Raw genomic sequence first — 17829 nt, 5'->3', positions numbered from 1 at the left:
TAATACCCAGCAAACTCTCCTCATACTTTGATCCAGCTTAAAAGTCTGTGAAATCTCTTAGCAAAAATAATCACTCTCTCCCCTGTGTTTACACAGCATTTTATAAATTAAACTATTACAACACTTATCACACTATCATACTATTGTCTATAAGCCTTACCCAACACTAGACTGTTTCTCAAAAGTAGGAATGGCCAGGTGCAGTGGCTCACGCCTGTAATCCCAGCCCTTTGGGAGGCTGAGGCGGGTGGATCACCCAAGGTCGGCAGTTCAAGACCAGCTGGACCAACATGGAGAAACCCTGTCTCTACTAAAAATACAAGATCAGCCAGGCATGGTGGCGCATGCCTGTAATCCCATCTACTCGGAAGGCTGAGGCAGGAGAATCGCTTGAACCTGGGAGGCGGAGGTTGCAGTGAGCCAAGATCATACCACTGCACTACAGCCTGGGCAACAAGAGCAAGACTCCATCTCAAAAAGAAAAAAAAAAAGTAGGAACTACTTTATTCTTTGCCACCTCAGTGCCCATAAACACACATCTGCCACGATAGATTATTTAAATGTAAATAAACAATTATCAAACACTTTACTGAGAACTCTATTAGAGATTTTTCATAAATTAAAAATTAGTAAGCCAATGTCTAAAATAAGACTATATTCCATTCGGCCAGGCAGGGTGGCTCATGCCTGTAATCCTAGCACTCTGGGAGGCCTAGGCGGATGGATCACCTGAGATCAGGAGTTCCAGACCAGTCTGGCCAATATGATGAAACCCTGTCTCTACTTTAAAAAAAAAAAAAGCAAAAATAAGCCGGGTGTGCCTGTAATCCCAGCTACTTGGGAGGCTGAGGCTGGAGAATCGCTTGAACCTGGGAAGCAGAGTTTGCGGTGAGCTGAGATTGTGCCACTGCACTCTACTCTAGCCTGGTCAATGGAGCAAAACTCTGTCTCATAAAAAAGAGTATGTTCCATAAATGATAAATGTAAGCTGAATCTAAATGATCTAAGTGACTCAGATTCAGAGTATCCAGTCATCTAAAATATGCTTTTCAATAAAACTGCCTGAAAATACATTTTATCGGAATGATTCTAGAGATAATGGAAACACTTAAAGACTGTCTCCTCTAGTACTCAGACTTCAAAGACTGAATCCTATTCTATTTTTATTTATTTGATAGGGTCTTCATCTGTTGTCCAGGCTGGAGCGCAGTTCCTGAGCTTATTGGCGAGCCACCACGCTGCTTCTGAATCATACTAAAAAAAAAAAACAAACAACTGAGGCCAAGAGGTTAAGTGACTTGTCCAAAGACACTCAACCTTTCTTGTATCATATACATCTTCATCAACAGAATGAAACAACATACCATAATAAAACCACTTAGTTTTGTTTCCTTCTTAGTAAAACAAAATAATTTTTTAAAAAAATAAATAAAACTGCTTCAGTTGTGATGACAAAGGAAAGCATACTTTCCACTGGCTCTAGTTAACCCCAGCTCTCCTCCCAAGGTGAAGGATCAAGTACAGGCTACTTACTCATCACTACATCTTTTCTCACTCCGTTCATGTTTGATTTGTACCAGGTGGCAAGGGTGTGGATAGCAACGTAGTTGGCTTCAAATTCACAATTTGGATTAGTCAGGACTCCTTTTAACCGTGGGATGAGTTCTGTGGATCTTCCTTTGTACGGGCCCAGAAACAGTCTCTTCTGATCATAATCATTAGCATGAATGTTATCCCAGATTACTGGAGCTCTCTTAATAATCTTAGAAACTTCTTCAATGGACTCTACCGGAATTTCTTTAGAAACAACTTTGGGACCTAGAAATAACGACAACCATTTGTTAAAAGAATTGTGGCTCTTGGCCAGACGCATTGGCTCATACCTGTAATCCCAGCACTTTGGGAGGCCGAGGTAGGCAGATCATTTGAGCCCAGGAGTTCGGACCAGCCTGGGCAACACAGTGAGACCCTATTTTTTTATTTTAAATTTAAATACATATATATATATATATATATATTTTTGGGGACGGAGTCTCGCTCTGTCGCCCAGGCTGGAGTGCAGTGGCCGGATCTCAGCTCACTGCAAGCTCCACCCCCCGGGTTTACGCCATTCTCCGGCCTCAGCCTCCCGAGTAGCTGGGACTACAGGCGCCCGCCACCTCGCCCGGCTCGTTTTTTGTATTTTTTAGTAGAGACGGGGTTTCACCGTGTTAGCCAGGATGGTCTCGATCTCCTGACCTCGTGATCCGCCCCTCTCGGCCTCCCAAAGTGCTGGGATTACAGGCTTGAGCCACCGTGCCTGGCCAATATATATATTTTTTAAAAAGAATCATGGTTCTTTAAAATACAATGGACATATAACTTTTGTGTTTTCCTTACATGTACTTTTTTTTTTTTTTTTTTGAGACCGAGTCTCACTCTGTTGCCCAGGCTAGAGTGCAATGGCGCGATCTCGGCTCACTGCAAGCTCCACCTCCTGGGTTCATGCCATTCTCCTGCCTCAGCCTCCTGAGTAGCTGGGACTAGAGGCGCCCGCCACCACGCCCAGCCAATTTTTTGCATTTTTTACTAGAGTCAGGGTTTCACCGTGTTAGCCAGGATGGTCTCGATCTCCTGACCTCATGATCTGCCGGCCTCAGCCTCCCAAAGTGCTGGGATTACAGGCATGAGCCACCGCGCCCAGATCCTTCTATGTACTTTTTTTTTTGAGACGGAGTCTCGCTCTGCCGCCCAGATTGGAGTGCAGTGGCCAGATCTCAGCTCACTGCAAGCTCCGCCTCCCGGGTTTATGCCATTCTCCTGCCTCAGCCTCCCTAGTAGCTGGGACTACAGGTGCCCGCCACCTCACCCGGCTAGTTTTTTTTTTTTTTAGTAGAGACGGGTTTCACTGTTTTAGCCAGGATGGTCTCGATCTCCTGACCTCGTGATCCGCCCGTCTCGGCCTCCCAAAGTGCTGCGATTACAGGCTTGAGCCACTGCGCCCGGCCCCATGTACGTTTTATAACAACTTTTCTTTTTCTGAGACAGGGTCTCCTCTGTTACCCAGACTGAAGGGCAATAGAGTAATCATAGCTCAATGCAGCCTTGAACTCCTGAGCTCAAGCAATCCTCTCACCTCAGCCTCCCAAGTAGCTGGGACTACAGGTGTGCCCCACCATGTCACAGTAATTTTAAAATTTTTTGTACAGATAAGGGCTTCCTATGTTGCCCAGGCTAATCTTAAACTCCTGGCCTCAAGCGATCCTCCTACCTCAATTCAAGCCTCCCATAGCACTGGGATTACAGGCATGAACCACTGCACCCAGCCACGATTTTTCTTTTGAAAACAAAGCAATACGCCTTTTACTGAGCTTTATTTTTTCATTTTATAAAACAGAAGAGTTTCCTAAACGCTGCTTAAACGCTGGGATCAATACCCTTTAGCCCAGTTCCCTATAAATCTTTATTATTTATTAACTGAATTTTTTTTTTGAGACAGGGTCTCACTCTGTTGCTCAGGCATGTTCACAGCTCACTGCAAACTCTACCTCCCGGGCTCAAGTGATCCTTCCACCTTAGCCCCCTAAGTAGCTGGGACTACAGGCATGCACCACCCCACCTGGCTAAGTTTTTTATTTTTTGCACAGTCTCCCTATGTTGTCTAAGCTGGTCTTTAACTCCTGGGAGCTTCCACCTCAGGTTCCCCAACCATGATAAATGTTTTTTTATATTAAGAGAGTAAGTAAACTTTGTAAAAGAAAATGTATTTTAACAAGTTCTCAGCGTCGGGTGCAATGGGTCACACCTGTAATCCCAGTACTTTGGGAGGCTGAGGTGGGCAGATCACCTGAGGTCAGGAGTTTGAGACCAGCCTGGCTAACATGGAGAAACCCCGTCTCTACTAGAAATACAAAAATTAGCTGGGCGTCGTGGCACATGCCTGTAATTCCAGTTACTCAGGAGGCTGAGGCAAGAGAACCGCTTGAACCCGGGAGGCAGAGGTTGCGGTGAGGTGAGACTGTGCCACTGCAATGCAGCCTGGGCAACAAGAACAAAACTCCATCTCAAAAAAAAAGGGTATTCAATTAACAAGAACAAGCAATTTCTCTAAGTCCTAGTTAATTCAAGTTTGACTGTATGAATTAAAAGACTTACCTGTCCAAAGCACTTCAATTCCAGGTAGAAGCTTTTCACCCACAGTCCTTAAATATGGAGACTGAGACACATTTGGATAACAGAAAGTGCCACAATATTCTAAATGTAGGGAGAAAAGTAAAAAAGTCAGGAACAAAATGTTCATGGGTTTTTTGTTTGTTTGTTTTCTTTGAGACGGAGTCTCGCTCTGATGCCCAGGCTAAAGTGCAGTGATGAAATCTCGGCTCACTGCAACCTCCGCCTCCCGGGCTCAAGCTATTCTCCTGCCTCAGCCTCCCGAGTAGCTGGGACTACAGGTACATGCCGCCACGCCTGGCTAGTTTTTTTTGTATTTTAGTAAAGACGGGGTTTCGTCGTGTTGCCCAGGCTGGTTGCAAACTCTTGAGCTCAGGCAATCCACCCGCCTCGGCCTCCCAAAAGGATCATGGGTTTTTGCATGTGGAAAAAAGTGTCTGCCAATTCTAAATTCTTTTCATCCAAATGATAAAAGGCCTCCTACACGGAATTAAATTCAAGTGGACAGTTCATTTAAGAAATTGATGGCCGGGCGCGGTGGCTCAAGCCTGTAATCCCAGCACTTTGGGAGGCCGAAGACGGGCGGATCACGAGGTCAGGAGATCGAGACCATCCTGGCTAACACGGTGAAACCCCGTCTCTACTAAAAATACAAAAACTAGCCGGGCGAGGTGGCGGGCGCCTGTAGTCCCAGCTACTCGGGAGGCTGAGGCAGGAGAATGGCGTAAACCCGGGAGGCGGAGCTTGCAGTGAGCTGAGATCTGGCCACTGCACTCCAGTCCGGGCGACAGAGCGAGACTCCGCCTCAAAAAAAAAAAAAAAAAAAAAAAAGAAATTGATAAAATCTGATACTTTTCCTCCAACAGTAGCACAGATCAATTCTTATGATACTACGGTTACTAGAAATACAAGTTTACTAAAGAAACAAGAACTGTAGCATTTTCTATAGAATTCTGAATTGCCCACTTTTCTCAGTTACAATTAAATGCAAACAGAATGAATTGATAATATCATAACAGAACTAATACAAGAATATGCCAAGGGCAGCTGGGCACAGTGGCTCACACCTGCAACCCCAGCATTTTGGAAGGCTGAAGCGGGTGGATCACTTGAGCCCAGGAGTTTGAGACTAACCTGGGCAATATGGCGTCTCTACCAAAAATTAAAAAATTAGCCAGTTTTATAAGCCGGTCTCTAAATAATAACACAAATTTAAAAGTAAAAGTAAAAAACATTTTTTTTTTTTTTTTTGAGACGGAGTCTCGCTGTCGCCCAGGCTGGAGTGCAGTGGCGCGATCTCGGCTCACTGCAAGCTCCGCTTCCCGGGTTCACGCCATTCTCCTGCCTCAGCCTCCTGAGTAGCTGGGACTACAGGCGCCCGCCACCGCGCCCGGCTAATTTTTTGTATTTTTAGTAGAGACGGGGTTTAACCATGGTCTCGATCTCCTGACCTTGTGATCCGCCCGTCTCGGCCTCCCAAAGTGCTGGGATTACAGGCGTGAGCCACCGCGCCCGGCCAAAAAACATTTTTTAAAAAGGCATATACCAACGGCTATTAGTACTCAACTGCAACTTAAACTGTAACTCGCAGCTAATTAATTCCCAGTATAATCTTAAAACTTTTGGGTACTAATGTAGTACTCAACTAAAATAAGGTTCCCGGCTCATAATACACACAAAGAAAGTTAAGTAATTTAGTCTAAAATTCTTCTTCCTGAACAGGGAAGTCTGGGGAAAAACTTCTCGTAAGTTGAATTTTGAGAAGCAACTAACAGACTAAAATATTTTCAATGAAAGAAACCAGAGGGGCAAAAAGAAAGGAAAAGAGGAAAAACTGTTAAGTTTTCTATGCTGACTACTTGAAATAAGAGCCCAGATGGAAGTGGGAGGAGTGCAAAAAGGGACAGATATGCATGGGCAGAAAAAGGGGACAAGTAGGAGGAAATGAGAAGTGACTAAGGTAAAAGCAAAGTAACTTGGTTTTTCTCCAGTTTTCATTTCAATACTATCCCTCTCTTAATATTGACAAAGTTCACATACTTCCAGTACTAAAAAATACATAGAAATCTTTTGTCTAGTCAGTTGTCATTTATTAGTTCCTAAAATTTTTCCAATTTAGGATCTTGAAAAATATCTTCTAAAAAAAAAATTCCTACTTTTATACACTAAGGAAGGAGGGAAATGGAGAGACAATGGGGCCCATGGTCCTTTATAAGTTACATATTCTAAGAAAACTAGTTAAATATAAAGCCATTATATACAATACCTGTGGGACAGAAGAGGAAAGTTTCTGGCTCTCCTAGGTACTGATAGATTTCATTTGTGATGGAGACCTGGGCATGAGCAAAAGAACTGAATACCTCTTTGTCTGCTGCACACATATTATGGTCTATATCATCAAAAAGCAAAGCAAATGACCTGCACCCAAACTGGGAAACCTAGGAGGAGAAAAAAAGAATCAAGAGTAAAAAAATTAAGAATTCCAAACATTAAAGTATAGAGTTAATAGTTATACTTAATATCCAATATTTTCCTTACTAGAATGTTCAAAGACAGGTTGCTTTTACATTTTTAATTTAAAAAATTCTAAGTCAAAAAGAGTTTTGGGACCCATTTCTCATTTGGGTTTCAATGCACTACAGGTTAAGTATTCCTTATCTGAAATGCTTGGGACCAAAAATGTTTTTGGATTTTGGAATATCTATATTATATTCAGCATCCCTAATCTGAAAATCCAAAATCTGAAATGCTCCAATTATCATTTCCTTTGAATTTTATGGAGCTCAAACAGTTTCATATTTTGGAGCATTTCAGATTTCTGAATTAGGGATACTCAACTTATATGACAATATGATCCAACAAAGTTTCTACAAAGTGGCCTAGCCTCTTGGCTACCTCATGGGCTGCTGACTGTAGAAGACCCAACAAAGTCAGAAAAATACAGAAATATGAATAACCTTAAGACATGAAAAAGCCAGGCTATGTCCCAGTCCCAAAAGGTACACTGATCCCTTTGCAGATAAACCTAACCAGGAATGAATCAGAAAGAACAGTAGAATTTTATCAAATAGGAAAACAGCTTCATTAATGAAAATTTCAACTGCCTTAAATTTTTACCATTTTAATGCCACCCATATAAATCTTTGTCTAAAGAAACAAGACATGTATATAGAAAAACCAGCAAACTCAAAAAACAGGAAAATAGGGCCAGGCGCGGTGGCTCACGCTTGTAATCCCAGCACTTCAGGAGGCCGAGGCTGGCAAATCATGAGGTCAGGAGTTCGAGACCAGCCTGGCCAACATGGTGAAACCCTGTCTCTACTAAAAATACAAAAAAATTTGCCAGGTGTGGTAGCACACGCCTGTAATCCCAGTTACTCAGGAGGCTGAGGCCAGAGAATTGCTTGAACCCAGGAGGCAGAGGATGCAATGAGCTGAGATCGCGCCACTGCACTCCAGCCAGTCAAATGGAAGCCCCCTACATTTGACCAAAGGAAGTGTGCAGCTTTTACATTAAGCAAACTTTACACTCAATTAGGTTCACCTAGTCTGTTTTTCTTCTCATCTTGGGAAATTAGCCATTTCCAGACATCTCTTTGTCCATTAATTGAAAAAACTAATGTCTAATAGGTGAAACCCTGTTTCTATAATCTCAGTTTTAAATTCAAGCCAAGCAGCCTAGGGTATATATAATTTCTCAAAATGTGGTTCTTGACCACCAATCACCTAGATTCCCGGTCCCCACCTTATCAATTTGGGAAATAAAGTCCAGTAGTCAGCATTCTTTTAAGCTTCACTTCTAATCATTCTTTTAAGGCAGTTCTTATGCAAACTGAAATTTGAGAAGAACCAGTACCTCCAGTAAAGCTCTTTTTACTTAATTTGGAAGATATTCCTCTATCAGAAGGATTCAAGGCTGGGTGTGGCGGAGTGTGACTGTAATCCCAGCAATTTGGGAGGCTGAGGTGGGTGGATCACCTAAAGTCAGGAGTTCGAGACCAGCCTGGCCAACGTGGCAAAACCCTGTCTCTACTAAAAATATAAAAATTAGCCAGGCATGGTGGTGTGCCTGTAATAGCTACTAAGGAGGATGAGGCACGAGAATCGCTTGAACTCAGGAGGTGGAGGTTGCAGTGAGCCGAAATTGGGCCACTGCACTCCAGGCAAGAGGGTAAGACTCTGTCTCCAAAAAAAAAAACACATTCAAAGTAAAAAAATTCTTATAGAAACAAAGAAATACAAGGCCAGGCATGGTGACTCACACCTGTATTCCCAGCACTTTGGGAAGATCATGAGGTCAGGAGCTCAAGACTAGCCTGGCCGCCATGGTGAAGGCCTCGTCTCTACTAAAAATACAAAAATTAACCGGGCATGATGGCACGCACTTATAGTCCTAGCTACTTGGGAAGCTGAGGCAGGAGAATCACTTGAACCCAGGAGGCAGAGGAGGTTGCAGTGAGCCAAGATCGTGCCACTGCACTCCAGCCTGGGCAACAGAGCGAGACTCTGTCTCAAAAAACAAAACAAACAAAAAAAGAAAGAAATATGAATTTGATTTCTTTTTAACATCATAAAAGCAATTGAGCAAACTTTTAGTTTCAAGTACAGAGTCAGGAAAAATGAAAAAAAAGTAAGGAGTTACCTGGTCCAATTTACGTTTCAATGTGGATACTTCCTTGGGGTTAGAAAAAGTGATATCCAATCCAGGTGAGATCGCATAGATGAACTCTATCTCATATTCTCTTGCAGCAGAGATGAGAGTCATAAGTTGCTCTAAAGAACAGAGTCCATGTTTTCAGAAAGCAGAACAGAAAACTAAAAGAACTTTCACTGAAGGTTTAACTGAGGAGGTTATTTCTAACTTACAAAAAAAGGAAAAGATCCTTACATTTTACAAATTGTCATGTCCAACTTAACAACAGGCCATACAAAATGGTACAAGCCTGAAGTGATTTAATGTCACAGTAAGGAAAGAAGAACAGTTTTCACACCTTTGAAATCTGAACCAACAGAAAATAAGAGGCCCTTCTTTTTCACTTCCAAATAGTTTCTTATCCCTTTGGGGAAACAGGCTAAAATCAATAAACATTCTCCTCCCTTTCACTGCCATTTCTCAAAAACACTGAATTAACTGTCAATTCTCTTACTGAACTTAAGCCATTTCTACTTCCTGAAGCATTTGAAAGGCATAAAATGCAGCTGCTGCTTTTTTATTTTGAGAGTCTTGCTCTGTTGCCCAAGGCTGGAGTACAGTGGTACGATCCTGGCTCACTGCAACTTCTGCCTCCTGAGTAGCTGGGATTACAGGCATTACAGCTAATTTTTGAACTTTTAATAGAGATGGGGTTTTGTCATATCACCCAGGCTGGGCTCGAACCCCTGGCCTCAAGTGATCCACCTGCCTCAGCCTCTCATAGTGTTAGGATTGCAGGCATGAGCCACGGTACTGGATCTTGCTTTTTTTTTTGCCGTCTCTGAACAACTGGAATTCCTAACTAAATAAACCTACACATAACTACTTTATAATATGAAAAAAGAAAATGCTTTCTTAAGAATCAGGGTAGGCAGGCCCAATGGCTCATGCCTGTAACCCCAGGACTTTGGGAGGCCAGGCAGGAGGATTACCAGAGGTGAGGAGTTCGAGACCAGCCTGGCCAACATTGTAAAACCCCATCTCTACTAAAAATACAAAAATTAGCCAGGCGTAGTGGCGCATACTTGTAATCCCAGCTGCTAGGGAGGCTGAGGCAGGAGAATTGCTTGAACCCTGGAGGCAGAAGTTGCAGTGAACCAAGATCGTACCACTGCACTCCAGCCTGGACGACAGAACAAGACTCCATCTCAAAAAAACAAAACAAAACAAACAAAAAAACCAACAGAATCATGCCTGTAATCCCAGCACTTTGAGAGGCCACGGCAAGTTAATTGCTTGAGTTCAGAAGTTTGAGACCAGCACAGGCAGCATGGCAAACCCCTCTCTCTACAAAATATACAAAAATTAGCTGGGCATGGTGATCTGCACCTGGAGTCCCAGCTACTTGGGGGGCTGAGGCGGCAGGATTGCTTGAGCCCAAGAGATCAAAATTGCAGTAAGGCACTGAACTCCAGCCTGGGTAACAAAGTGACAAAGGCTGTCTCCAAAAAAAGAAAAAGAAAAAGAACCAGGAGTATGTCATGGCCTTCACAATCTTGATCTGTTTCTATCTATGAGAAAAACGTTAATTATAGATTTTAAGCTTTTAAAATTATCAACTGACAATTTTCCTAAATCAACTTACATACTACTACTATATACCATAGGACATATTTTTGAATAATTTTCAGCAGTATCTCAAGATAGTCATTTTCACTCTATTTTAATTATTGATCACATTAAGTTTCATTACCAGCACCACCAGAAAGCAATTAAGTTGAAGGCACACTTAAATAGAGTAGTAAACCACAACACTAGATGGAGACGGGATAAGTTGTAATTGCTTCTTCGTAATTCAAGAAAACTTTCAGCCTTCTGTGCTTTGGCTGGGCTCTGTAACCAAATATCTTGTTAGCTATACGTGTATACTATTTAATTTCAAGTACAAAAATGTTCCACCATTCACAAGTTCCCAAAGAAAAGCACCTCTCTAATTTACTCAGGTGGTTCAATGCTATACTACTAACTTTTCAGCAATTTTATGTAACCAACTCAACGTAAGTATACCCATAGCAGGCCGGCCGGGCAAGGGGGCTCAAGCCTGTAATTTCAGCACTTTGGGAGGCTGAGGCAGGCCGATCACTTGAGGTCAGGAGTTCAAGACCACCCTGGCCAACATGATGAACCCCCATTTCTACTAAAAATACAAAAACCGGCTGGGCATGGCAGCAGGCGCCTGTAATTCCAGCTACTGGGGAAGCTGAGACAGCAGAATTTCTTGAACTCGGGAGGCGGAGGTTGCAGTTAGCCGAGACCACACCACTGCATGCCAGCCTGGGGTACAGAGCAAGATTCTGTCTCAAAAAAGAAAAACAAATAAAAACAAAAAAACCCAAAGACAGCCTATTAATAGCTTCCCACTTTCCTGGACTAGGGTAAGGATCAGTAGTTGTTGACAAGGCCAAGCCATACTAGAGCCTGAAGCAAAAGGAACAATCACTAGTGCTGATCCTATCTTTACCTAAAATTTTAGCATTGTTTCCATCATAAATTTCTGCATTAATTTTGTTTTTAAAAAATATTGCATAAATTATTATTTATCTTGATTACTTTTTTGGGGGTCCCTTAAAATTTGCACCCAAGGTACGTGCCTCACTTGCCTTGCCCTGGGCCTAGCCCAGCTCCAGCACTTCTTTGCCCAGTGGCCCCCTGTTTATTCTACTGGCAGAAGTAAGCAGCACAATCTATGACCACAGAATAGGTGGAGTCAGCCTAGCACGCCCATGACATCACACATATGGTCATGACCTTGCTAGCGCAGAGCACTCTTTCAATCTCAGCTAACTGAATAGTTACCAGATAGAAGAAAAGGAAACTACCTACAAAATAAAAATAAAATGTCATAAAATTCTTGTACAACTACATTTAAAATATAACTTTTCTTCACAGATTCTGAATTTATGGATTAAAAAGAAAAAGATTACCAGCTTCCTCCACTGAATACATCTCTCGCCAAAACATCCTATGTTTGTAGTCATCTTTTGGGGCATACAAGTATGTATTTAATTCCCATTTCTGGAGCCTTAAGGAGAAAGAAAATTACATATGTATAAACAGGCAACGTTTATAGGCTGTCAATCTCCATTTCCCTCTTCTTGGAGCATATCCATCTCATACTAAGCTAATATTCTATGACAGTAGCTTTTAACCTTTTTGTAATCAGTGGAATTTTAAAAATGAAGTATTACAGGCCGGACGCGGTGGCTCACGCCTGTAATCCCAGCACTTTGGGAGGCCGAGGCGGGTGGATCACGAGGTCAGGAGATCGAGACCATCCTGGCTAACACGGTGAAACCCCATCTCTACTAAAAATACAAAAAAGTAGCCAGATGTGCTGGCCGGCACCTGTAGTCCCAGCTACTCGGGAGGCTGAGGCAGGCGAATGGCGTGAACCCGGGAGCGGAGCTTGCAGTGAACCGCAATAGCGCCACTGCACTCCAGTCTGGGCGAAAGAGTGAGACTCAGTCTCAAAAAAAAAAAAAAAAAAAGTAAGTATTACAATGTATGCCAACATATAAAACAGTCTTAAAAAACATAACAGCTCTGGGTAAGGTGAAGCCCAAAACCTATTCAGCTCCCCAGGAAAAGTCTGAAAACCAAAGGCCTAGGTGAGGAAATAAGGGACCAAGGTAAAATAACTTCTGTAATTGACAAACTATCAAAATGCACCTGGGCTATTCACTGTTAGTATTTCTTCAAACGAAAGAAAATGTTAGGAGTTTAAGGTTCTCTCTCCTTCATAAAATAAAAATCTACCTTCTAAAGAGTTCCTTTCTCTGTTCCATAACCCAAGGTCTTCCGTAAAATCCTAGATTGAAAGAAAGAATGAAATTATATTCAGTTTTAAAATGTGGTAAGCTTTATTGAGAAAAGTTAAAAACATACAATACAAGCCTATTTTGCAAAAAACATAAAATACACCAAATCAGAATGATATTTAATAAAATACTAAGGTTCCTTTATCTTTGGGTGGTGACATTAAAAGGTGACTTTTATTCCATTTTTGCTTAGGTACATTTTCTTATTTTTTTCTACTATGACATTAGTTACTTAGGTGACAGTTATTTTAAAACAAACATCTATCATTTCTTTTCACTGTTGATAAAGTCCAAATATATGTAAATCCAATTTTGTAAGAGATCTCAATCTTACAATGGTGAAGGGCAGCAATGTAATACAAGCTGCCAACAGTAACAATTACTTCCTAGAAGGATTAAAACTGCTTTAGAAAGGGTGAGGGGAGGCCAGGTGAGGTGGCCCATGCCTGTAATCCCAGAACTTCGGGAGGCTGAGTCAGGTAGATCACTTGAGGTCAGGAGTTCCAGACTCACCCTGGCCAACACGGTGAAATCCCGTCTCTACTAAAAACACAAAAATTAGCCCAGTATGGTGGCAAATGCCTGTAATCCCAGCTATTTGGGAGGCTGAGAAACAACAATCACCTGAACCTGGGAGGCGGAGGCTGCAGTGAGCCGAAACTGCGCCACTGCACTCCAGCCTGGGCAACTGAGTAAGACTCCATCTCAAACAACAACAACAAAAAAAAAAAAAGGAAAAAAAAAAGGGTGAGGGGAGATCAACATGTAAAGCAGTTAAAAAAATCAGAGAGCCAGGCCTGGTGGCTCAGGCCCGTAATCCCAGCACTTTGGGAGGCCGAGGTGGGCGGATCACAAGGTCAGGAGATCGAGACCATCCTGGCTAACACGGTGAAACCCCGTTTCTACTAAAAAATACAAAAAACAAGCCGAGGAGGTGGCGGGCACCTGTAGTCCCAGCTACTAGGGAGGCTGAGGTGTAAACCCGGGAGGCGGAGCTTGCAGTGAGCCGAGATCCAGTCACCATACTCCAGACTGGGAGACGGAGCAAGACTCTGTCTCAAAAAAAAAAAAAAAAAAAATCAGAAACTTAATTTTATGATCGTGCTCCTTTTTTCAAAAAAAAAAAAAAAAAGTTCCTGGCCAGGACTGAAATTCCAACTACTTGGGAGGCTAGGGCAGGAGAATCACTTGAACCCAGGAGGCAGAGGTTGCGGTGAGCCAAGATCCGCGCCATTGCATTCCAACCTGGGTGACAGAGCAAAACACTCTCTCTCAAAAAAAGTTCCCGATACAATGATATAATCAAAGTGACCAAAAAATGCCTGAAACCACATTCCCAAGAAATTCAACAGCCTAACTGGCCCAAACAACAAACTCTCACGCAATCTTAATTACAGAGCAAAGGTCTGAATAAATAAAAATTCAAGAATGTTTCTTCTGGTCCTAAATGAAAAGAATAAACAAAGAAAACTCAAGAATGTGACTTGCCCCAGAGTATCCTATAAGAGGACAAAATATTAGTTATGCAAACTGCAGAAAACAAACTTGCAGACTGATGACCTAAATTGTTGAATAAGCAACAAACTCGTATCTAGAACTCCCTAGTGTGCTTATCACAGCTCAAATCACACACTTTACATCTTGTCTAACCTTTCCTTTCCACCTGTCTCAATCTAATCATCAGTAAGAGATAAGGACAGCCTCTCAAGAGTACCATGAACAAGATTAATAAAAGCATTCTGAACACAAAATGTTCTACATAAACCCACACAGTCTATATAAGAGACTAGTCTAGAACAGAAATTTCTCCAATGTATTTTAGCTCCAGCCTCTACGCAGAATGACTCCACTGCACCACAAAAAGGACAATGACAGACCAAATTAAAATTCATTACATACCAATGCATAAAACTGTAGCACTTTCATTCGGACAATCTAATGTTACCCTCTCACAAGTGATATAACATTTTTTTTTTTTTTTGAGGCAGAATCCCGCTCTGTCGCCCAGGCTGGAGTGCAGTGGCACGATCTCTGTTCAATACAACCTACGCCTCCAACTCCCGGGTTCAAGTGATTCTCCTGTCTCTGCCCCCCGAGTAGCTGGGATAACAGGCGCCCACAACCATGCCCAGCTAATTTTTTCTATTTTTAGTAGAGACGGGGTTTCGCCATGTTGGCCAGGCTAGTCTGGATCTCCTGACCTCGTGATCCGCCCGCCTCGGCCTCCCAAAGTGCTGGGATTACAGGCGTGAGCTACCGCACCAGGCCAATATAAAATATTCTTGATTAGGCAGACCTATACAAGTCTTTAGCATCCCTACGGCACTTGGCATTGTCATTTTTTTCTTAAGGAGTAGGCATCAAACATCCTTTCAGAGTTGCTCCAATATAAAAAAAGACTTTCCAAATGTCTAGCTTCAACGTTTTAATCTTTAGAAACCCTACCTTGGCTATTTTGAGAGTCAGGTTCATGGTTTCGGTTGACTGGCAACACAAAGAGGAAGCAATGCTGTTAATGTATGAGTTAAAAACCAAGAAAGTTTTGTGATGGAAAGAAAACAAGAAAGAAATCCTAGCAGCAACTATAGTATTTCTATGCTCATTCATTTTAGGGCTGGTGCCAACCAAGAGGTATCAAAAACTAAAAAAAAAAAAAAAAGAAAGCCAGGCGAGGTAGTTCATGCCTGTAATCTTAGCACTTTGGGAGACCGAGGCGGGCGGACTGCCTGAGCTCCGGAGGTGGGGACCAGCCTGGGCAACACGGTGAAACCCCTGTTTCGACTAAAATACAAAAAATTAGCCGGGCCTGCGTCTGTAGTCCCAGCTACTTGGGAGGCTGAGGGAGAATTGCTTGAACCCGGAAGGCGGAGGTTGCAGTGAGCCGAGATCACGCCACTGCACTCCAGCCTGGGCGACAGAGCGAGACTCTGTCTCCTCCCCCACAAAGACCAAAAACAACAAAACACAAAAAAAATCAGTGCTGGCTCAGGTGTTCAGTCACTAAGAAAATATACAAGGGCACGGGAGGGAGGAAGAATAAACGACAGAATGGCAGACAACTCTGTTCTTTAAATAGGAAGAATCGCCTTTTAATGCTATTCTAAACAAACCAATTTAAGCCAAATGAGTTTTCTCCTTTTATTACTGAAGGTATAATGGGCTGGCAAGTTTCCTTAGACTCATTCCAGTCTAGTTCCGAAATTTCTCAGCAATCTCTCATCCCCACCCCAAGATCTTTGATAACAAAAACCAGATTCTTTTTCTAAAATCTCCCTGCACTCAAGCCAATAAATACATCGATATAAGTCACACAATGCAATCATTTTTGATGAACACTATATAGTAGTCCATTTTGATGAACACTATATAGTAAAAAAACTGCTATATAGCAGTTTTCGATTCTGTAGTCCCCCAAATTCTGCAAGACAGTTAACTTCGCTGAACTCTTTCACGCCTTACTGTAGCAGCAAAGTAGCCTGTTATGGTCTGTACCACAACCACCACCCATTTTTCACAAAATACTCTAATTTATAAGGTGAAAAAAAAATAGAAAAGCTGATGTTCTCAACCTCGAGAGCAATCCTTTTTCCATACCTTTTTGGTTTTTAAATTTTTTTTTTTTACCCTTCTCCACGCCATTACACACGAGAAATATAAAACAAACATCTAGGAAACTCTGAGTCGGCCAAAATACTTCAGAAAACTCAGATATACGCTGTAATTGCGGAAAGAGCAATAATGTAACCTATTCGTGCCTCTATAGAGCTGCAAGGTGGACTATCTGTCCATTCTTATCCAGAAACTGTGAAAACAAGCATCTGGTAATTTTCCCTCACTACCAAAAAAGTCCATCATTCTTTTCGACTGTAAATGGGGAAAAAGGCGAGAAGGGCATTTTTAACGCCACTTCTGCGGTCACTAAATTCAAATTATGCATCTCAGATACTTTGAGAATCTGTGATTAAAGCCAAAGCTCCATCCTTCGACAGCAAAGTACAGTAGCTGGGAAAGAGGGTAATTTTCTAAGTTGCAAATGAATCTTTGCGGGGGTAGAGGGAAGCAACAAAAATATTCTAAGCAAAGTGGACCCTGAAATACTATAGGCCAACCGTGCTTCTCTTCACTCCAGAAGTACAAGCACGTCAATGTGGATCGATTTTCCACAAAAGTGGTGACAGAGGAACTATACACATTTTTTCAATGGAACGCAGACAACCCTAGAGAATAAGATCCCAAGGTACAAAGAAGTAGAACTCAGAGGCTAACAGAGCACCAGGCTCCTAAACACCGCCTCCTTAGGAGCTGACTTGGCTCCAAGCCCAAGACGGGTGGGGTCAGGCTTGTGAGTGGCCAAGGGGGAATTCGACGCCGTCTAAGGACGTGCGAGGAGATTCGGCCCAACATCTCGTCTCTCCCCCTCGCTTTAGCAAGGCCACATTTCAAACCCAAAGGCTTTCCAGACTTCTACAGCCTCCAAAAGCCCCGCCACCACCCTCCTCCCGAAGACAGAACGTATCAGTGCCAAGGTGGGGCGGGGAGGGCGCTTACCTTCCACCACGCCACACAGGAACCGCCGAGCCCCTCCTGCAGCCCCGGCCACCGCCGCTCCCCCAGCCCCGGCGGGGTTGTCTTCTCCGGGTGCCGGAGCTGCCGGTGGCTCCAGCGATGCCCCCGCAGAGGCGGCAGGGTTGGAGCTGAGCTCGCTCTCCCGCTCCTCCAGCGTCGCTTGGCTATCCTTCTGCACCATCCTCCTGCCCCCGGCCGCCGCCACCTCTGCGGGTCCTCCTCGGCCTCCGTCCGTTGGGCCACAGGCCCGGAGCCCTGGAGAGGGCTTCAGCTCCAAGTGTGCGCCCCTCCGGCTCCTTCCCCTCCCCCTCTGCCCTTCCCCCTCCCTCTCCGCAGGGACCCGAATGCCCGGATGAAAAGGGCGGCGGCACCGGCGCGAGCCCTTTGTCAGCCGCAGCCTCAGCTTTAAGCTGGGGCGCCAGAAGCCTAAGCGGAGAGCGAGGCTGTGACCTCTTGTTCCCTGGAAGAAGACGGCCAAGGGTCCTGTCCTCGTTCTCAGCCTCTGCTGCCCTCCCGTTGATCTTAGTTCTTCCGCTGTTTCCCCCCCGAAGCCCCGAGCTCTTCTCTGCTGCTGCCTCCACCGCCCGCTTCCTGTTTATCCGC

At 43.5% G+C, this 17829-nt stretch overlaps 1 protein-coding gene across 5 annotated transcripts in view; it reads right to left on the bottom strand.

Annotated features, from left to right (window-relative positions):
• OGA (O-GlcNAcase) overlaps positions 1-17829 on the bottom strand; it is a 37646-nt gene extending 19817 nt beyond the window's left edge. For 3 of the 5 annotated variants that reach the window (XR_004060107.1, XM_030941185.1, XM_030941184.1), the window contains exons 1-7: positions 17209-17799; positions 12599-12650; positions 11767-11864; positions 8792-8922; positions 6416-6587; positions 4135-4233; positions 1534-1818 (exon numbers count right to left, since the gene is read on the bottom strand). Coding sequence is in view for 4 of the 5 variants with exons in the window: in XM_030941185.1 (XP_030797045.1) it covers positions 1534-1818; positions 4135-4233; positions 6416-6587; positions 8792-8922; positions 11767-11864; positions 12599-12650; positions 17209-17407 (1036 nt within the window). In the remaining variant the exon portion in view is untranslated. Of the gene's footprint in view, positions 1-1533; positions 1819-4134; positions 4234-6415; positions 6588-8791; positions 8923-11766; positions 11865-12598; positions 12651-17208 lie in introns of those variants that run through there. The other 2 variants (XM_010356139.2, XM_030941183.1) reach the window with 2 other exon arrangements.

The sequence above is a fragment of the Rhinopithecus roxellana genome, chromosome 11 (genome assembly GCF_007565055.1).
Source record: "Rhinopithecus roxellana isolate Shanxi Qingling chromosome 11, ASM756505v1, whole genome shotgun sequence".
NCBI classification, from domain to species: Eukaryota; Metazoa; Chordata; class Mammalia; order Primates; family Cercopithecidae; genus Rhinopithecus; species Rhinopithecus roxellana.
The sequence above is the reverse complement of the archived record's forward strand: the minus strand, read 5'-3'. Positions and strand labels throughout refer to the sequence as shown.